The sequence below is a fragment of the Tachysurus fulvidraco genome, chromosome 9, assembly GCF_022655615.1.
Source record: "Tachysurus fulvidraco isolate hzauxx_2018 chromosome 9, HZAU_PFXX_2.0, whole genome shotgun sequence".
Classification (NCBI taxonomy): Eukaryota; Metazoa; Chordata; class Actinopteri; order Siluriformes; family Bagridae; genus Tachysurus; species Tachysurus fulvidraco.
The window spans coordinates 27,907,915-27,930,765 of NC_062526.1; the positions used below are offsets into that span (position 1 = coordinate 27,907,915).

General features: G+C 42.2%; 1 protein-coding gene across 1 annotated transcript; it reads right to left on the reverse strand.

The window, feature by feature from the left end:
* Nucleotides 1–12,291: 12,291 nt before the first annotated feature.
* Nucleotides 12,292–20,217, reverse strand: LOC113648447 (tripartite motif-containing protein 16-like). The gene is made up of 6 exons (XM_027155638.2): nt 19,540–20,217; nt 19,119–19,214; nt 18,746–18,979; nt 16,058–16,229; nt 15,179–15,238; nt 12,292–13,151 (listed from the first exon to the last, which is right to left on the reverse strand). Exons 1-6 carry the CDS (start codon nt 20,128–20,130, stop codon nt 12,628–12,630), a joined length of 1,677 nt encoding a protein of 558 aa, XP_027011439.2. The 5' UTR covers nt 20,131–20,217; the 3' UTR covers nt 12,292–12,627.
* Nucleotides 20,218–22,851: the final 2,634 nt, after the last annotated feature.

Sequence of the window (22,851 nt, forward strand, 5' to 3'; positions counted from 1 at the left end):
TAAGATACCATGAGTCTAAAACACTGTTCAAAGATTTTAGTATATTTTTTTTATATACATACATACATACATACATACACCATTCAGGGAGGAAGTGCTAGTTGAAGTGTTTCCTGAATAAGTTGGTCTTCAACTGTCGTTTGAAAATAGCCAGTGACTCAGCTGTCCGGACCCCTAGGGGAAGTTCATTCCACCACCTTGGTGCCAGAACATAAAAGAGTCTTGTAGTATACTTGTCTCTTACCCTGAGAGATGGTGGAACCAGTTGAGCAGTGCTGTAGATCTGAGGATGCAAGGTGCAGTGTGAGGAGTGATGAGGGCTTTGAGGTAAGAGGGAGCTGGTCCATTATTGGCTTTGTAGACAAAGTCTGGTGTTTGTAGACAAACATCAGGGTTTTGAATCTGATGCGTGCAGCTACCGGAAGCCAGTGGAGGGGTGGTATGAGAGAACTTGGGGAGGTTGAAAACAAGCCGTGCAGTTGCATTTTGGATCATTTGCAGAGGACGAATTGCGTTCATAGGTATACCTGCCAGCAGTGCATTTCAGTAGTCCAGTGTTGAAATGACAAGTGACTGACCAGGACCCGAGTAGCCTTAATACTATGTTATTTCTGCCAGACATGCTGAGATCAAATCAGAAGCTCTGGTATCTGAGGGTGGGAAAGAGAAGATAAATTGTGTATCATTAGCATAGCAGTGGTAAGAGAACCCATGTTAGGAAATAATCTCATCAAGAGAGTGAGTATACAGGGAGAAAAGAAGAGGACCAAGTACTGAGTCCTGTGAGACACCAGTGGAGAGTCTGCGTGGAGCCGATGTCACTCCCCTCCATGTTACCTGATATGAGCGTCCTTCCAGGTAGAAAGTGAACCATTCCCACAATGATCTGCAAATCCCAAGACTCCTGAGGGTGGACAAGAGAGTCTTGTGGTTGACCGTATCAAACGCTGCTGAAAGGTCAAGGATGAGGACAGATGACAGTTTGGCTGATCTAGCAACATTTAGTTTGCAGAGACATCCAAAAGGGCTGTCTCTGTGGAATGAGCTGCTTTAAACCCAAACTGGTTGGGATGTTGGTCGTTGTTCTGTTAGAGATAGAAAGACAATTGGTTATAGACAATGCGTTCATGATTTTTAAAAATAAACGAGAAAAGTGATACTGGTCTGTAGTTACTGATATTTGATGGATCCAGCACAGGTTTCTTTAGGATGGGAATTCAATTCAATTCAATTCAAGTTTATTTGTATAGTGCTTTTTACAATAGACATTGTCTCAAAGCAGCTTTACAGAACATAAACATAGAGCAGAAGGTAAACGTAAGGAATAATAAAAGAAATAACGAATAATAAAAGCAAAAGAATTAACAGAATAAAAAAATTCAAGATTTAAATTTATATAGAGTTCACAATGTGTATGTATTTATCCCCCTATGAGGAAGTCTGAGGTGACTCAGGCAGCAGTGGAAAGGAAAAACTCCCTTAAATTGGTAAAGGAAGAAACCTTGAGAGGAACCGGACTCAAGGGGGACCCATCCTCATATGGGTGACACTGGGGTGTGATTGTAATATACAGTCAAACATATGTTGTATTGGTGTAAGGATCATGGACCTCAGAACTCCTTAGTATCACAGAGTCTAACTGGAGATGTCTCAGGATTCTTAGAGTCGGCCTCGGCTCAGTGGACGTCCAAAGGCTACGTCCCACAGAGGACGTTGGGAGCTGGTACAATGTCTGGATGCCTCGGGATGGGTACAAAGACAGAAGCAGTGGAGAGGGATTAACATATCTGCTATTCATAAAAATGTGCAGGTCTGATGTACTAGTGCATGATATTATAGGATGTATTATGTGTACGCCTGACTAAAGAGATGAGTTTTTAATCTACATTTAAACTGGGAAAGTGTGTCTGAGCCCCGAACACTATCAGGAAGACTATTCCAAAGTTTGGGAGCTAAATAAGAAAATGCTCTACCACCTTTAGTAGACTTAGATATTCTGGGAACTAGCAGAAGTCCTGAGTTTTGTGATCTCAGAGAGCGTGAAGGATTGTAACGTGTTAGAAGACTAGTTAGATACATGGGAGCTAAACCATTAAGAGCTTTGTAATCAGTTCTAAACTTAACAGGTAGCCAGTGTAGAGATGATAAAATTGGGATTATAAGGTCATACTTTCTTGTCCTAGTGAGAACTCTGGCAGCTGCATTTTGGACTAACTGTAGCCTATTTATTAAAGATGCAGGACAACCACCTAGTAATGCATTACAATAGTCCAGTCTAGAGGTCATGAATGCATGAACTAGCTTCTCAGCATCAGAGACAGACAGGATGTTTCTCAGCTTGGCAATATTTCTAAGGTGAAAGAAGGCTGTTTTTGTAGTATGGGCGATATGATTTTCAAAAGACAAGTTGCTGTCTAATATAACACCCAGGTCTTTCACCATCGAGCTACTAGTAACAGTACATCCCTCTAAATGGGAGTTAAGTTGTGAGAGTTTCTGTGTACTGGTTTTTGGACCTATAAGTAGTATTTCTGTCTTATCAGAGTTTAACAGAAAATTACAGCTCATCCAGTCTTTTATCTCTCTAAGGCATTGAGTTAATTTGGACACTGTGGCTATTTCATCTGGTTTTGATGAGATATATAACTGTGTGTCGTCAGCATAGCAGTTGAAATTAATCCCATGTCTTCTAATGATGTTGCCTAATTGAAGCATGTATATCAAGAAAAGCAGAGGTCCTAGAACTGATCCTTGTGCGACCCCATAATTAACTGGTAGTAAACTGGAGCATTCAGCATTTAATTCTACAAAATGGTATCGGTCTGACAGGTAGGATCTAAACCAACTTAAAGCCTGACCATGAATACCTGTGTAATTTTGTAAGCGATCTAGAAGAATGATGTGGTCTATAGTGTTGAATGCTGCACTAAGGTCAAGTAGAACTAATAGTGACATACAGTCTTGGTCCAAAGCTAAGAACAAGTCATTTGTAATTTTAACAAGTGCAGTTTCTGTGCTATGATGGGGCCTGAAACCTGACTGAAACTCTTCAAAGATGTTGTTCTCCTGTAAGAAGGAGCTCAGTTGAACAAAAACATCCTTTTCAAGTAATGGAACGTGTGAGATAGGTCTGTAATTTGATAGTTCATTTGGGTCCAAGTTAGGTTTTTTGATGAGTGGCCTAATAACTGCCAACTTGAAAGACTTTGGGACGTAACCTAAAGATAACGAGGAGTTAATGATATTAAGAAGAGGCTCACCAGCTTTATGTAACACTTCTTTCAGTAGTTTAGTTGGGATGGGGTCTAGTGAACATGTTGTTGATTTAGCTGTAGTAATAAGTTTATCTAACTCTTCCTGTCCTGTACTTGTAAAGCTCTGTAAAGCCTTAGGTGAGATTGTGTCACTAGTTGCTCTCATATGTTGAGCGTCACCTATTTTATTCCTGATACTTTCAATTTTATCAGTGAAGAATCTCATAAAGTCCTCACTACTGAAATGTGATGGAATAGTGTGTTCAGATTTCTGTTTTTTTGTTAATCTAGCCACTGTGCTAAATAAAAACCTCGGATTGTTCTGGTTATTTTCTATGAGTTTGCTCAGGTGCTCAGCCCTAGCAGCTTTTAGAGCCTGTCTATAGCTGGACATACTGTCATTATACGCAATTCTAAAAACCTCTAATTTAGTTTTTCTCCATTTCTGTTCAAGGTTACGGGTCTCCCTCTTGAGGGTGTGAGTGTTACTATTATACCCCGGTGCAGGTGTTTTATCTCTAACCTTCTGTAATCTGACTGGGGCAACAGTGTCTAATGTGCTAGTGAATATAGCATCTATGTTGTAAGTCATTACATCTAGGTTGTTTGTGTTTAAGGGTACAGTAAGAAGTCCAGACAGATCAGGCAGGTTATTTGTGAATCTGTCTTTAGTGGTCGGAATCATAGTTCTACCGAGTCCATAACGTGGGGAGACACAGTTAGTCTGTTCTATAGGTAGTGTGTACATTATAAGGTAATGGTCTGTGATGTCATCACTTTGGGGAATGACATCTATATTAGTGACATCTATTCTGTGTGATATTATTAAATCTAGTGTGTGGTTACGTCGATGAGTTGCTTTAGTGATGTTTTGTTTAAGCCCAAGTGAGTTTAGTAAGTCCATAAATGTGAGTCCTAAAGCGTCGTTTGTGTCGTCAACATGAATGTTAAAGTCTCCTACAATTATTGCTTTGTCAAAGTTAACCAATAGGTCTAAGAGAAAATCTGTGAATTCTCCAAGAAACTCTGTGTAGGGCCCTGGGGGTCTGGGGCCCGGGGCCCTGGGGGTCTGTACACGGTCGCTAGAACAAGAGACATCAGGGATTTTTTCGAGTGCATGTGCGATAGTGTAACATTAAGGACAAGCACTTCAAAAGAACTAAATCTATGCTGTGTTCCCTGGGTAACAGTGAGGAAATCACTAAATGTATAGGAAATGTAAAGGGAATAGCCCTTGCTCTCTTGAAGGTAGATGATACATGACCAGTTGTTATGAATTCATTGATGATACTACAGATGAAGGGCAGAAGTTCTTTCAAGATAGTCTGGAGCAAAGTGAAAGGCAGTGGATTCAATGGGAAAATGGTAGAATTGCAAAACTGGATGAGTTGTAAAATCTTTTCTGCTGCTACGATTGAGAAGTGCAACAAGGAGTAGAGGAATCCTGACTGTGAGATGTAGATGCAGTCGAGGCAGAAGTTAAGGACCTGCAGATTTCCTCAATCTTCTCATGGTAGAAATAAGCAAGGTCTTCTGCAGTCAGTGCAGTCAGTGAGGATGAAGCAGGTGGAGTCGGGGGTTGAATAGAGAAGAGACTGATGTTGTGGAGCATTCCAGTGGTCTTGTGCCAAAGCTTCAAGCTTTTCCTTGTAGAAGGAAAAGTCTTGGCAGAAGTCACATCTGAGAAGAACTTGGCCAGGAGTGTACGGTAAGAGTCAAGGTCTGCATCAAGTTGTGATTTCTTCCACTTCCTCTCAGTTTGATCTTAGCTATCTTCGATTGTTACAAAACATATCTGAAAGCCAAGAAGCAGAACAAGAAGTTTTCTTGGGTTTATTGGACAGAGGGCAGAGAAAGTCCATGGTTCAGGAAAGAGAGGAGAGGAAAGTGTCTGTGGGTGAGTTCAAGGGTAGTGAGGAAAAGGATTCAGTATCAGGAAGAGAAGAAAGGGTGCCAGAAGCTACAGAAGAAGGGGCGACAGTGTGGCGTTTGCGGTGGGGAAGAGAGAGGGAGTGAGAGTTAGTTTTAGGGAGGATAGGGAGAGTCATGGTGAAGGATACCAGGTGATGATTGAAGATGTGTAGTGGGGTAGCAGTCATGTCTGTAGCTGGAGAAGGATGGGTGAAAACCAGGTCCAGGACATTGCCTCCTTTGTGTGTGGGGACATAGATGTTGAGTGTCAAGGTGAATGATTCCAGAAGAGTCGGGAGGGAAGAAGATTGATGCTTGTCATAGGAGAGGTTTAAATCTGCAAGCACTGTCAGAGGGGTGCTATTGGAAGGGAAAGCACTAAGTAGTGAGTCCATTTCTTCCAGGAAGTCTCCTAGGGGACCAGGAGGGCGGTAGATAACAATGATGAGAAGGTTGATTGGAGAGGTAAAATGAAATGGCATGGCAAAGTAACAACCTACAGTCACCTCATATATATTAATGTAATTACATTTTACAATAACACTTAAAGCTACACCGGGGCTCTGGATTAAATCTGAGCTTGGATTATTGTCTGGATTATTACTGAGCCTTACATGCACTCCCTGTGTGATTTGCTCCTGGTTTCCCGCTTTTCTCCAACATCATATACACAACACATCACAAACTGTCAACACTAAACTGCCCCGGGGTATGTATTTAGTGATGAAATGGTGTCCTGGGTGTGTATTCCTGTCTGTGTCCAGTGTTCCCAGGACAGACTCTGGATCCACAGCCATTGTTCTCAGGATAAAGCACCTACTGACAGTGAGGAGTGAGAATCTGCATATTTAAATCGGACAAGGACAAACAATGGTACAGTCCCAGCTACTAAAATCAAACAGTCCCTGAATGAAAGAGTATTTATTGTGCTTAATATATTAATTTCTAAATGATCCCTGTCTCCACCCATAGCCAGAACTGTGTCTCATTTACAGAAAGAGCCTCAGATGAGTCGGACTTTGTCCTCTACTCCTGTCCTCCCATAAATAAGGTTTATTTCAGAGGAGCTCACCTCGGTCCTGGAGCTTCAGGCTCGTCACCAGATATTATATCATATATTATTATATAACTGAGAGATCAGAGAAATTCTGCTCCAGAAACTAGCCATTAATTCATTATATTGACATTTCCACAAGTCGATCTAATTAACATTATACATGTATATGCAGTCTTTTATACTTCATTAGTCATAATATTTCGAATAATATAATTTGAACATAATAAATACTTCTCTTGTGGTGCCGTGACGTAAATAATAAAAGTTTCCTGTCGTACTCAAACGTCTAAAATTCTGCATTCCCCGTGAGAGGTGTATGATGATCTCACTGTATCTCCAACACTAATATTTTTTAATCTCTTCCACCCTCTTCTGGTGATTGTGTGGAACAGCAGCAAGTTACTAAACCGTTTGAAGGCAATGGTGTAAAAGCAGCTTGGTTTTTTTTGAGATCTTCATACAAGCAAGAATGGAACAGTTTGGAAATTAAGGTCTTCCAGGACACAGCAGGAGGGGATTATAAGAACATCCTTAGAACCAGTGACAGGGTCATGGAGCTCAAGGCTCGCTGATGCAGCTACCTTCTAGGAGATGAAAACTGGATGAACTTTGGAAAGAAGATGAGTGGGCAGAGGCAGGGTTATGATCTGGGTAATGTTCTACTGGGAAACCTTGGATGCTGAGGATCATGTGGAGGTTTTATTTTGTACAACCTTCCTAAACACTGCTACAGACCAAGATCACTACAACAAAATCATTACAACATTGGATTGTTAATGTTAGAGCCATAATTTAGAGTTACTCTGCAGTTCAGGAACGGTTTGAGGAACATGGCAAAGTTTTAAAGTGTTGAATTGGCTTCCAATTTCCGCAGATATCAATTTGATCAAGCATCTGTGGGATCTGGTGGACAAAAAAACCCGATCCATGAAGACTCCACCTCTCAACTTACATGGACTTTAATACCACGGCACTCCTTATGAGGTTTTGCGGACTTTAGACCTTGATGGCCCAAAGCTGTTTTAGAGGCGCGAGGACAAAATACATAATATTATGTGGTGGTTATAATGTTACAGCTCATCAGTGTACACTATTGTTTAAAGCTTAGCAAGTGAGACAAAAAAAATCTGACCCATGGATAGTCCATCTCTCAGCTTACATTAACTTTACTATCACAGCACTAGGTCTTGTGAAGTTTAAACCTTGATGGCTCAAAGCTGTTTTAGAGGCACGAGGACAAAATGCATAATATTGTGTGGTGGTTATAATATTACAGCTCATCAGTGTACACTATTGCATAGCAATACTATGCTAATACATAAGCTTAGCAACCACTACTTTTGCAACCATGTTGTCCAAATCTCTCTCTCTCTCTCTCTCCCTCTCTCTCTCTCTGCGCATGCGTTTTGCCAATTTTTCATCGATTTTCACGTTTTATTTCTGTGTTTTCTTGTAAGTTTTTTCCTAAAATAACATCTAGGAATAATCTAGCGTGTGTGTGTATTCTAGCATGCCTGTGCAAGTGGGCATGTGTGTGCGTGTGTGTGTATGAGCAGCATGGTGTCTCCGAGCACAAAGCTGTATGAGAGTCTGACTCGCCAGCATGGGGTGAGGGTGGTGTGTGGGGCGAGTGTAGAGGAATGTGTACTAGCGATAGGAGATGTGGTGGGGCATGAGAACATTGTCTCTGCCTCCCGCATGAACAGTGCTATCGTTGTGTTCCTCAACCATGTTGACAAAGCAACTAAACTGGTCCAGAAAGGAATTGTTATAAATAACGAATGTATACTGGTTTCTCCCCTCAGTTCTCCTGCCAAAATATTCATTTGATCAAAAAATCAAATCTTCTTCTTCTTCTTCTTCCGCTTATCCGGGGCCGGGTCGCGGGGGCAGCAGTCTAAGCAGGGATGCCCAGACTTCCCTCTCCCCAGACACTTCCTCCAGCTCTTCCGGGGGAATACCGAGGCGTTCCCAGGCCAGCCGAGAGACATAGTCCCTCCAGCGTGTCCTAGGTCTTCCCCGGGGCCTCCTCCTGGTTGGACATGCCCGGAACACCTCCCCAGGGAGGCGTCCAGGAGGCATCCGAAACAGATGCCCGAGCCACCTCAGCTGACTCCTCTCGATGTGGAGGATCAGCGGCTCTACTCTGAGCTCCTCCCGAGTGACCGAGCTCCTCACCCTATCTCTAAGAGAGCGCCCAGCCACCCTGCGGAGGAAACTCATTTCGGCCGCCTGTATCCGGGATCTCGTCCTTTCGGTCATGACCCAAAGCTCATGACCATAGGTGAGGGTAGGAATGTAGATCGACCGGTAAATAGAGAGCTTTGCCTTGTGGCTCAGCTCTTTCTTCACCACAACAGATCGGTATATCGACCGCATCACTGCAGAATATACACCAATCCGCCTGTCGATCTCCCGCTCCATCCTTCCCTCACTTGTAAACGAGACCCCAAGATACTTAAACTCCTCCACTTGAGGCAGGAGCTCTCCACCAACCTGAAGGGGGCAAGCCACCCTTTTCCGACTGAGAACCATGGCCTCGGACTTGGAGGTGCTGATTCTCATCCCCGCCGCTTCACACTCGGCTGCAAACCGTCCCAGTGCACGCTGAAGGTCCTGGTTTGAGGAAGCTAACAGGACAACATCTTCTGCAAAAAGCAGAGACGAAATCCTGTGGTCCCCAAACCAGACTCCCTCTGGCCCCCGACTGCGCCTAGAAATCCTGTCCATATAAATAATGAACAGGACCGGTCACAAAGGGCAGCCCTGTCAGAGTCCAACATGCACCGGGAACAAGTCTGACTTACTGCCGGCTATGCGAACCAAACTCCTGCTCCGGTCATATAGGGACCGGACAGCACTTAACAGAGGGCCCCGGACCCCATACCCCCAGAGCACCCCCCACAGGTCACCACGAGGGACACAGTTGAATGCCTTCTCCAGATCCACAAAACACATGTGAACTGGTTGGGCAAACTCCCATGAACCCTCCAGCAACCTCTGAGGGTATAGAGATGGTCCAGTGTTCCACGACCGGGACGAAACCCGCGTTGTTCCCCCTGAATCCGAGGTTCGACTATCGGCCCGAATTCTCCTCTCCAGTAGCCTGGCATAGACTTTTCCGGGAAAGCTGAGTGTGATCCCCCTATAGTTGGAACACACCCTCCAGTCCCCCTTCTTAAACAGAGGGACCACCACCCCAGTCTGCCAGTCCAGAGGCACTGTCCCCACCCTCCACACGATGTTGCAGAGGCGTGTCAACCAAGACAGCCCCACAATATCCAGAGACCTGAGGTACTCAGGGCGGATCTCATCCGCCCCCGGTGCCTTGTCACTGAGGAGCTTCTCAACTACCTCAGTGACCTCAGCTTGGGAAATCAACGAGTCTACAACTGAGCCCCCCCCCTCTGCTTCCTCAGTGGAAGACATGTCGTTGGGGTTGAGGAGAACCTCAAAGTATTCCTTCCACCGTCCGAGGATGTCCCTAGTCGAAGTCAGAAGATTCCCACTCCCAATTTAAACAGTGTGAGCAGGGCACTGCTTCCCCCTCCTGAGGCGCCGGACGGTTTGCCAGAATTTCTTCGTGGCCAACCGATAGTCCTTCTCCTTGGCCTCACCGAACTCCTTCCAGACCCGAGGTTTTGCCTACATAACCACCCGGGCTGAAGCTCGCTTGGCCCTTCGGTACCTCTCAGCTGCCTCCGGAGTCCCCCGAGCCAACCAGGCTCGATAGGACTCCTTCTTCAGCTTGACGGCATCCCTTACTTCCGGGGTCCACCACCGGGTTCGGGGATTGCCACCACGACAGGCACCGGAGACCTTACGGCCACAGCTCCGAGCGGCCGCGTCGACAATGGAGGTGGAGAACATGGTCCACTTGGACTCAATGTCTCCAACCTCCCTCGGGATCTGGTTGAAGCTCTGACGGAGGTGGGAGTTGAAGATCTCTCTGACCGGAGACTCTGTCAAACGTTCCCAGCAGACCCTCACAGTACGTTTGGGTCTGCCAAGTCTGTCCAACTTCCTCCCCGCCATCGGATCCAACTCACCACCAGGTGGTGATCAGTTGACAGCTCCGCCCCTCTCTTTACCCGAGTGTCCAAGACATACGGCCGGAGGTCAGATGATGCAGTCTTTTAATTCAAAGTTATACAGTAAACAAGTAAAACATAAACAGAAGGACATGTCCATAGAAAAATATTAATATAAAATCCATTTTTGAGTCTATTGACTTGACTTTTTTTGGTGAAAGCCAAGATATGTGGCTATGACCCTCAGTTGTTATTTAGCTCCTAACATGTTTCACAGCAATAAGATTAATCAGTTTATCAGAAAAAAATCTCAGACGGAAATCAAAACTCTCCATTCTAGCCTCTGTAACTTTGTGTCAGTAAGGCCTAGAATCACTCTGACACTTGTATCTGAAACTTGAGACTCTCTTCTTTCCAATGAGACCAGGCTCACCCCTGTGTGTATGTGTAGTATGTGGGAGATGTACCACTATTTCGGTGGGTAGGTCATGTAGGCGAAAATTATGAAAATAGGGGGAGATCAGTGAAAGCAATTTCTTTCCTTAATGATCTCACATCATTAATAAGGTGTGATCAGGGAAATAGTCCTGTACTACTGTTAGCCCTTCAGTCTCTGAAAGAAATTTGCTTTTTTATGTCATGAGGATAAATAAATAATTAGATTCATTTGAATTCATGGAATCACCATCATTGCCTGAAACCAAATTTTTAACCTCACTTGTCTTTTTTTTTTTGCATACTTATTTACCTTGCTGTAACATATCTGCTTTCTTTTTCTGGGTATTTAGTGTTCAAAGCATTTTCTTCTTTTGAATTATTTTTATATAGGTATGGTGAAAATATGTGGTCATATTCTGTATGAAACAGTTGTAATATGTGATGGTTACGTTGTAACATGACCTGATAGCTAAAACCTCTCCTCTATCAATTTAATTGCTATTAATTAAATAAAATTTATTTTACATCAGAACAAACATTTATTAACTTATAAACAATAAAAGAAGAAATAGCTTATAAATAAGGACATGAAAAAGATGCTGTATTTGTTTGTTTATTTACTTAGATTTTTACTTAGTCACTTATTGCTTAATGATCTGTATCATCTATGAATTAGTTTAGTCATACACGACCCTTTCATGGGTTTTATCCTCCACTTTTGAACATAAGCCACAGTACATGGCATTAGGATCATCACATGATATATGTCTTAGCTCTTAACCACACCTCTTATTGACCTGCCCTCATTACTTTGTGTCCTGCAGGTTACACCCATGTATGTTTTTTTTTTGCCTGTTTCTCATGCTGCAGTAAATATTAACGGCTAACAGCACAGACTAACAGTTACTTTTAATAGCTGGACACCTTCTAACACTGTGTTAACTCCTGTGCACAATTGATATTTGGATCGGACATAAGCATTTAACAGATAAGAGAGAGAGAGAGAGAGAGAGAGAGAGAGAGAGAGAGAGAGAGAGAGAGAGTTAGAGTTGACACCTTATGGCTTTACACAAATATCCTCTGGAATTTGTAGCTATTCATGATCCCCCCACCTTCATAAGATTCCCAGATCTAGGTGAAGAAAAGTAGCTATAAAACATGTTGTTGCCATGACCATGCTGCATTGTGGGGACAGTGTTTTTGTAGATTTGCCTTTTTTGCCATTTGTGTATAACGGCTCTCACTGTGGTTAACTGGAATCTTACAGCTTTAGAAATGGCTTTATAACCTTTTCCAGACTGATAAATCGTAATAACTTTCTTTCTCATTTGTTCCTGAATTTCTTTGGATCTCAGCATGGTGTCGCTTTTGAGGATCTTTTGGTCTACATCACTTTGTCAGTCAGGTCTTATGTAAGTGATTTCTTGATTGTGAACAGGTGTGGAAGTAATCAGGACTGGGTGTGGTTAGAGAAATTGAACTCAGGTGTGATAAACCACAGTTATGTTATATTTTAACAGGAGGGCAAACACTTTTTCACACAGGGTGATGTGGGTTTGGATTTAGTTTTCCCTTAATAATATAAACCTTCATTTAAAAACTGCATGTTGCATTTACTTGTGTTATCTTCGACTAATATTTAAATTTGTTTAATGATCTGAAACATTAAAATGTGACAAACGTGCAAAAAAAAATACATAATCAGGAAGGGGCCAACACTTTTTCATACTACTGTACATAATATAGTCTCCTAAATCTGACCAAACATGCATTCCCTTTTTTCAGTGTTTTTTCACATGAACGTTTACTTTCCATGTCATATTAAAGAAAGTGTTAGATAAATTTCCTATTTTGTCTGAAGCTATTGATTGCATATGACATGCTAATCCTACTTACAAATGGCCAAAGGTTTTAAGTAATCATTCTTGTAAAACAACTATTTTGAATCGGATAACTTAACAATTACTCTATGAACCCCAAACCCAGCGTATAGAGGCTGAGTGAATGTGGTGTGGACTCTGTGGAGGAGCTTCATGGTGTCAGAGACAACGTAGAAGGACAGAGTTCCTGCATTGTGATCCACATACACTCCTATTCTGGACGGAGAAGGAACACCGAACTCAGTCTTAATGTCGTTGTGATAGAAAGAGAGAGATGAAGAACACCACAGACTCCAGGACTTATTGTTGAGTCCAAAGGTACACTCATTACTATCTCCTTTCCTCCTGATGTCTTTATACGAGACTGATATGGACACACCTCCATCTCCGCTCCACTCCACCTCCCAGTAACAGCGTCCACTTAAACTTTCCTTACACAACACCTGAAGGCAGGAGTCAAATTTCAATGGATGATCACAGTAAGGCAGTGTTTTCTCACTGTATCTCACTGCTCTGTTCTTGTCAGTCAGAACAAGGTTATGATTTGCCGTGTTAGGATCCAGAGTCAGATGACAGAAATCTAAAATAAAAGCAGAAATAAAACAAATAAACAATTGTCAAATATTAACATTTTTAACAAAAAACAGATTGTGTGTGGGAATGTTTTTGTCTTGCTGAGTATGGAACCTGCACAGATAAGAATATGAGAAATGTAACATTGAGGGGACAAGCTGAAATGTTTTTTGAAAAGGTTCTTGCTGTGTTTAGATTACATTCTGAATCATTTCTGGTGTTCAAAATCAGGGTTATACACATAATCTTATATTCTGCTGTACCCCATTGATGGTCTTCCAACACAACTCCGGTCTTTTATACCAGAGGGTCACAAGAAACTTCCCACATGCTGTACTCAGCAGTCTTCCGGAAGGGGTGTCTGTGCTACATTGGACTCATTTACAGGGTAATGAATTATTTTTAAATATCCTTCTGCTAGAATAGTCGTAATGGGCTTGATTCTGCTCTTAGTAGTCTTACGGCAGAGTGGGTAGCATAATAAACTGTGCAACCTGTTTCAGGTCACCATGAATCTGAGTGCAACATTGTGAAAAACAAGCTGTAGGAGAACAGTGTTGTAGGGCCCAAATGCAGAACTTAGACAGGAGCTTAATTACATGTCTTCAATGAGCACACCAGGTAACAGAGCCACTGAGGGCAAAATGAGAGAAGGCAGCCATGAAGCAGTGAGGGGTTGGACAGACAGAGATACACACAGTGTCAGCAGTTCCTTAGTAGGGGTGCACTCACAGAGTTCACATACAAATACACAGTTACAATACAATGTAAGCAAACAGGTGATCCAATTAAAAACAGATCTTAGAGAATCGTTAAACCGGTGATCTGTCCATACTAGAATCGGATGTTCCACGCTATAAGCCAATGATGCTATTCCTCAAGATCCAACTTTACCTCCAAGAGCTTGCACTCCTTGATGGCATATTTGTATTTGGTCAGGCTGACAGGTAGAAAGAAGAAGGTGCAGGGCTCGGACAGGACAGCCCCCCACATGGGTCAGGTAGAGTCAGGATTAGGGCAGAGATCTTTGAATCTGGTAAAGGCTTGTTTGGCATTGGGGGCTGCGACAACACTTTAGCTTGTGAGGGACTTGCGGTAAAAGTTTGCAAACCTCAGAAACCGCTGGAGCTGTTTCCTGGCTCTCAAGGCAAGGCCCCACTGCCTCAACGCAGCTGGAGTCTATCTGTACATTACCGGCCAAAAGTATAAACCCCAGGAAGGAGGTGCTCGAACTATGGAATTCACAGTTCTTGGCCTTTACATATAGATGTTTCAGAAGCAGACGTCAGAGTATGGCCCAAACATGCTACTCCAGGGAGAGGGAGAAGATGAGAATGTTGTCTAAGTATACAAAGACAAACTTGTTCAGTATTTCTCACAGGACGTTATTCACTAGAGGTTGGAAGATGGCCTTAATTTTGGTAAGAACAAACAGCATGACCAGGTACTCATAGTGGCCTGTTGGGGAGTTTAATGCAGTCTTCCACTCATCTCTCTTCCGAATTTAATCCAGATGATAGGCGCTACAGAGATCAAGCTTGGAAAATATATAGAGTAGGTTTGGAGCAGACTGGAGACCAGCGGCTCCCCACTGGCACTTCCTTTAGCGACAAGCCATGTAGCCGGCCTCCACACAGTAAGGCCAAATCTGTTGCCTTGGTGCTGCTCAAGGTTGGAGCAGTTATCTAACAAAGCGGCTGCAGAGGGGCATGATCAAGGAGCTATGAGTGGGAATCTGGGTTGCCAGAGAGATAAGGCCATCCATATTGGGTTGCAGGTCATAAGAAGTGAGCTCATAATTGAAATCTGCAGTGAGACTCCACCTGAACTATATCTGTGCCATCAAGAACATGCTGATAGGAAACATTGATACCTAATACAACATGCAGATTAGGGTTGTACATTAAGCAGAAACCACCACAAGATCATAGAAATAGAAACACCTGTGTGTTTGTGTGTGTGTGTGTGTGTGTGTGTGTGTGTGTGTGTGTGTGTGTGTGTGTGTGTGTGTGTGTGTGTGTTGGTTAGACGTACATTTGAGAAATTCTTTTCTGCTCTGTAGCTCCGATGGTGAAATAATATTAACTGCTGCAACTGTGGAGGGAATAAATTAAGAAAAGCAATGATTTTTTTTGTGTGTAAAAAAATTTATTTTTACAGTCTCCTCACATCACACACAAAAAGAGGAGACTGTAAAATCTCATATCAACAACAGTGTCTGAGACAGGATGCTAATTAAGCATCATATTCAGTACAACAGCACGTCTCTTAGTGTTGTGTTAATAAAAAAAAATTATTAGCATCTAACTGACTTTTTAGACACAATGTGACCAGCTGGGTGGTTTATTTTGCTCCAATTTTTTTGTGCAATAGGAAACAATATCCTAAGAACCTAAATAGAGTTGACAGCCCATCATAAGTATAGTAATGGTTTCAATGTGAAAATTCAAAATTCAATACAAGAATTAAAAAATAAATAAATAAATTATTAAACATTACTATTACATAGTTATTACTTACATATGATTTGCTCTACATATTCACCCTTATGTTATATAAATTTTCCATCATGTTTTTGTACATTTTTAACCAACATATTTGGATCGACTTACATGCTAAACAAACCCACTCTGGTTCCTGATATTTCACACAACCTGTAGCTCAAGTAACAAAATGATCAAATTTTGCATTCTAATTGCATTTAATCCATTTAACCAATCTTTTTTTTTTTTTAAAAATTAAAAAAAAGACAAGAATAATTTCTCAATGAACGATGTGTAGGTGTACAAGCAGGGAGCTGCAAGTGAATGTAAATATCCAGTGTAAAAGTAAAGTAAAAAAACTGTAATTTTTTCAATGTTTCAGTAAAGATGTCCATCATTGTGTTTCTCCAGCAGGAGCAGCTCCTCTTACCATGTGGACGGATTCTGTTGAATTCCTCCTCACAGAATTCCTCCAGTCTCTTCTTCAGGTCTGAGAGAGAATTCTTCACTCTGTCAAATGACAGATTTTGAGAGACCCTGATGCCGGATGTGTTAAAATTTGGTCTGTGTAATAGATGAGACTGAGGTCCAGAAGCTAAAGTCTACAGAGAAGAAATGAAATGAAAGACACACTTGTGATGTCAGACAGGGACATTTATTTAATAGTGAGAAGTGTTTTAGAGAGTGTGTGTGTCAGGACTCTGCCCGGACTTTGGCCATGTGCCTTTTTGATTATGTTCTGTGTTCACTTGTCTGCCCAGCCCTTGTCTTTTCCTCCCTGCCTCTGCACACCTGTCCCCATGTCTGATTAATTATTTGTACTATTTAGTTGAGCCGTGTTGCCTTGCGCAGCACGGAATCCTCTGTTGTCTTTTGTTGTCGTCCTGTCGTGAGTCTGTGTTTACATTTACAGCATTTGGCAGACACCCTTATCCAGAGCGACGTACATAAGTGCTTAAATCTCTAACATTGAATATATTAATGCTGGTTCACTAGGTTACACATACCATGAGTTTAAAACATTTGTTCAAAGTCATAATGAAAAAGTGTCAATGTTTTTTTTTTGTTTTGTTTTTTTTAAATGCAAAAGATAAGGAAAGAAGTGCTAGTTGAAGTGTTTCCTGAATAAGTAGGTCTTCAACCGCCGCTTGAAAATAGCCAGTGACTCAGCTGTCCGGACCTCTAGGGGAAGTTCATTCCACCACCTTGGTGCCAGAACAGAGAAGAGTCTTGTAGTATACTTGCCTCTTACCCTGAGTCTTGTAGTATACTTGCCTCTTACCCTAGTATACTTGCCTCTTACCCCAACATGGTGGAACCAGTTGAGCAGTGCTGGTAGATCGGAGGTCGCGGGTGGAGTGCGAGGAATGATGAGGGCAATGAGGTAAGAGGGAGCTGGTCCATTTTTGGCTTTGTAGGCCAGCATCAGTGTCTTGAATCAGATGCGTGCAGCTACCGGAAGCCAGTGGAGGGATCGCAGCAGCGGGGTGGTATGGAGAACTTTGGCAGGTTGAAAACAAGCCGTGCAGCTGCATTTTGGATCATTTGCAGAGGACGGATTGCGTTAATAGGTAGACCTGCCAGCAGTGTGTTGCAGTAATCCAGTCTAGAAATGACAAGAGACTGAACAAGTATCTGAGCAGCCTATGTGGACAAAAATGGGCGAATCCTTCTAATGTTGTAGAGAAGAAAGCGACATGAGCGAGTCACATTAGCAACATGAAAGGAAAAGGACAGTTGATTGTCCATGATTACCCCAAGGTTGCGAGCTGTGGCTGATGGGGAGATCAGATCGTTGTGCAAGGATATAGCAAGATCATGACCTGGGGATGAATAACCTGGGATGAACAGCAGTTCAGTTTTGCTAGGATTGAGCTTTAACTGATGAGCAGTCATCCATGATGAAATTTCTGCCAGACATGCTGAGATCCGGTCAGAAGCTGTGGCATCTGAGAGTGGGAAAGAGAAAATAAGTTGTGTATCATCAGCATAGCAGTGGTAAGAGAACCCATGTGATGAATTAACTTCACCAAGAGAGTGAGTATACAAAGAGAAAAGAAGAGGACCAAGTACTGAGCCCTGTGGGATGCCAGTGGAGAGTCTGCGTGGAGCAGATGTCACTCCCGTCCATGTTACCTGATATGAGCGTCCTTCCAGGTACGAAGCAAACCATTCCCAAGCTGATCCGCAAATCCCAAGACTCTTGAGGGTGGATAAGAGAGTCTTTTGGTTGACTGTATCAAACGCTAGTGAAAGGTCAAGGAGGATAAGGACAGATGACAGTTTGGCTGATCTAGCCGTATGTAGCTTCTCAGAGACATCCAAAAGGGCTGTCTCTGTAGAGTGAGCTGCTTGAAAGCCAGACTGGTTGGGATCTTGGAGGTTGTTCTTTGAGAGATAGTCAGACAGTTGGTTATAGACAATGCGTTCAAGAATTTTTGAAAAAAATGAGAGAAGTGATACCGGTCTGTAGTTACTGATGTCTGATGGATCCAGAGCAGGTTTCTTTAGGATGGGAATAACCCTTGCTCTCTTGAAAGTAGTTGGTACAAGACCAGACGCTATGGATCTGTTGACGATAGTGGAAATGAAGGGCAAAAGGTCTTGCGAGATGGTCTGGAGCATAGTGGTAGGGAGTGGATCCAATGGGCAGGTGGTAGGATTGCAGGACTGGATGAGTTGTAAAATCTCTTCTGCTGCCACAGCTGAGAAATGTGACAACGAAGGTGTAGGGGAATCCATACTCTGAAATGTAAGTGCAGTCGGGCTGAAGTGAAGGTCCGGCAGATTTCCTCAATCTTCTGCTGGTAGAAAGAAGCAAAGTCTTCTGCAGTCAGGGAGGATGATGAAGGTGGAGCCGGGGGGTTGAGCAGAGAAGAAATGCTGTGGAATTTCCGAGGGTCATGTGAGGAAGACTCAAGCTTTTCCATGTAGAAGGAAGTCTTGGCAGAAGTCACATCTGAGGAGAACTTGACAAGAAGTGTTCCTGTTCTGTGTTTTTTTTTGTTAATAAATCCTTGTTTAATTTACGCTATACTGCACTTGGGCCCGTTTTTACCCCTGTGTCACTGACATTGTGAGGAACATCTGACTCTGTAGATCAGACAGTGTGTGTTACCTGGAGGAAATGGATGTGATCATGTGTGTGTGAAATCTTCTCAATCTCAATGAATCTCCTCTGAAGATCATCAATCTCCTGCTCCAGTTGCTCCAGGAGTCGTTCAGTTCGACTCAGTTCAGCCTTCTCCTGAGCTCTGATCATCTCCGTCACCTCTGAGCGCTTTTTCTCCATGGAGCTGATCATCTCAGTAAAGATGATCTCATTGTCCTCCACTGCTGTCTGTGCATTGAGCTGTTAGGAGACACACAACACATGAAGGTCCATTTAAAGCTCATCTCTCATTCTCTCTCTTACTGGGACTCTAAATGTCTCCATGTTGTCCATGTTGTGTGTGTTTCTAGGAGCAGCTCTGTCTCTGCTCACTGCTCACCTTTATAGTGTTCACAGCCTGTTTCAGCTCCTGCACCTTCTTCTGCTTCTCCTGGAGTCTCTGCTGGAATTTCATCTGCTCCTCCTTTAACTCACTCTGAGGACACATCAGGATGATGTATTTTATTGTAAATATGCTAAACTGATACATTAAGGCATCTTAATAGTTAACAATTTCTCTCAGTCTTGCTCCTTTTGTTTTCTGTGTGCGTTTTCATCTACCACGCCCTGTAACTGGAATGTTCACTAACTGATCTGACTGGATTACGACTATTGTTGGAATTAAATTCAGAACACACAATTTATTAAGCTTTAACAAAATCCTTTTGATTGAAATTAAACTTTAAATTATATAGCTGAATAAAGTTCCTGCTTTCAGACAGGAACAAATAATTAAAATTATTTAACTTTCTTATTCTCACCTGTTTCTCAGCTCTTCCTGCTGTAACTGATACAGCGTCGTGGCCTTTATGTTTATCCAACATGCACAAAGAGCAAATACATCTCTGATCATTACGACAGAAGATCTTCAGAACTTCATTGTGTTCAGAGCAGATCTTCTCTTGTAGATTTCCAGAGGCTTCAATTAATGTGTGTTTTTTCAAAGCAGGAATTTCAAGATGAGGTTTGAGATGAGTTTCACAAAATGAAGCCACACACACCAGACAGAATTTGATGGCTTTGTGCTTTCTCCCGGTGCAGAAATCACACTCCACATCTCCAGGTCCAGCGTAACAGTGAGCAGGAGAAGCAGCTTGAACTTCAGTCTTCTTCAGTTTCTCCACCACTTCAGCCAGCATGTTGTTTCTGCGTAGAACAGGCCTTGGAGTGAAAGTGTCTCTGCACTGAGGACAGCTGTAGACGTCCTTCTGATCCTCCTGATCCCAGCAGCCATTAATGCACACAGTACAGAAACTGTGACCACAGGAGAGAGCCACCGGATCCTTCAGGAGATCCAGACACACTGGACAGTTGAACTGATCATGATCTACTGAAATACTCGCCTCAGCCATTTTCCTGAAATCTCAGAGAGAGAGAGGGAAAGTGTCACTCAGAGCTTTCATTTTCTGTGAAATAAGGGAGAGAGACTTCCTGGTTCTGGGTGGCAGAGAAAAGGGGTGGAGAGAGAGAGAGAGACAGAGAGAGAGAGAGAGAGAGAGAGAGAGAGAGAGAGAGAGAGAGAGAGAGAGAGAGAGAGAGAGAGAGAGAGAGAGAGAGAGAGATTTTGACAACATGGTTGCAAGAGTATCTTTGTGGTACAGAAGATCTCTCACTTGCTAAGCTTTAAGCAATACTGTACACTGATGAGCTGTAACATTATAACCACCACATAATATTATGCATACTGTCCTTGTGCCTCTAAAACAGCTTTGAGTCATAAAGGTCTAAAGTCCAGAAGACCTCATAAGGAGTGCCGTGGTATTAAAGTCCATGTAAGTTGAGAGGTGGAGTCTCCATGGATCGGGTTTTTTGTCCACCAGATCCCACAGATGCTTGATCAAAATGATATCTGTGGGATCATTTTCAATTCAACACTTTAAAACTTTGCCACATTCCTCAAATCATTCCTGAACTGCAGAGTAACTCTAACTGATGACTCTAACATTAGCAAACCAATGTTGTAATGATGGAGTGATTTTGGTCTGTAGCAGTGTTTAGATAGGTTGTACAAATTAAAATAACCTTCACATGAACCTCAGCATCCAAGGTTTCCCAGTAGAACATTACCCAGATCATAACCCTGCCTCTGCCCAATCATCTTCTTTCCAAAGTTCATCCAGTTTTCATCTCCTAGAAGGTAGCTGCATCAGCGAGCCTTGAGCTCCATGACCCTGTCACTGGTTCTCAGGATGTTCTCATAATCCCCGCCTGCTGTGTCCTGGAAGACATTTATCTCCAAATTGTTACATTGCTGTTTGCATGATGATCTCAAAAAAACCAAGCTGCTTTTACACCATCGCCTTCAAATGGGTTAGTAACTTGCTGCTGTTCCACACAATCACCAGAAGAGGGTGGAAGAGATTAAAAAATATTAGTGTTGGAGATACAGTGAGATCATCATACACCTCTCACAGGGAATGCAGAATTTTAGACGTTTGAGTACGACAGGAAACTTTTATTATTTATGACAGGAAACTTATTTATTAAGTGTTGAACTCACAATAAAAATAACTTAGAAGAGGCCTGAAGTTCTGATGTTGGTCGCAAGTCCAGTGATGTCCAGGTAAAGTACATTACATTTTAGACTGATTTGCATTTTTTTTTTGGAATCGTTATAATTATTTGCATTTAACAAAATACATTTAAACTACAATAATGAAGGTTTTCTGAAAGCCGGTGTTGACAAGTTGAATACAACATGGTTTAATAACAGATAAGAACTTATTTCTTTGGTCACGGCACCACAAGAGAACTATTTATTATGTGGAACTGTTTATGTACCGACTTCTAACATTTCGGTCAAGACAGTAGATAATAAATAAACGGTTATGAACAGATTAACTCTCTTTTATTACTCGAAATATTATGAATAATGAAGTATAAAATAAAGACTCCATATGGATGTATAAATGTTCATTAGATCGACTTGTGGAAGTGTCAATATAATGAATTTATGGTTATTTGTGTGAATGAAATTCAGAGCCCCAGTTCTATAAAATAATACAATTTTATCTGATTTTTTTGCACATTTTAGAAGTGAACACAGTTTCAGTAATTGTACATTGTTTAACCCGCATAATTTGTATGTACCAGTGGAACTGGTGCAAACTATTTAATGTAATCCGTCAAATTTACTTTCAATAATAAAAACATTAAAATCAGCCACTGGGGAGACAGAACAACGTGATATGACAGAATTAAAGCACAAGTCTATATTTCGGCAGCTCTGAATCAAAACTTGAGATATCCAGTTAATTTAAACGAGTACTTGAAAGGAGTTGGATCACCAGCTCTGGGGACGAGCCTGAAGCTCCAGGACTGAGGTGAGCTCCTCTGAAATAAACCTTATTTATGGGAGGACAGGAGTAAAGGACAAAGTCTGACTCATATGAGGCTCTTTCTGTAAATGAGACAGAGTTCTGGCTATGGGTGGAGACAGGGATCATTTAGAAATTAAAATATTAAGCACAATAAATACTCTTTCATTCAGGGACTGTTTGATTTTAATAGCTGGGACTGTATCATTGTTTGTCCTTGTCTGATTTAAATATGCAGATTCTCACTCCTGTCAGTAGGTGCTTTATCCAGAGAACAATGGCTGTGGATCCAGAGTCTGTCCCGGGAACACTGGACACGGGAAGGAATACACACCCGGGACTCCATTTCATCACAGTTCACACTAAATACATACCCCGGGGCAGTTTAGTGTTGACAGTTTGTGATGTGTTGTGTATATGATGTTGGAGAAAAGCGGGAAACCAGGAGCAAATCACACAGGGAGTGCATGTAAGGCTCACTAATAGTCTAGACAATAATCCAATCTCAGATTTAATCCAGAACCCCCAGTGTAGCTTTAAGTGTTATTGTAAAATGTAATTACATATTAATAGATATGAGGTGACTGTAGGTTGTTACTTTGCCATGCCATTTTATTTTACCTCTCAAATCAACCTTCTCATCATTGTTATCTACCGCCCTCCTGGTCCACTAGGAGACTTCCTGGAAGAAATGGACACACTGCTTAGTGCTTTCCCTTTCAATAGCACCCCTCTGACAGTGCTTGGCGATTTCAA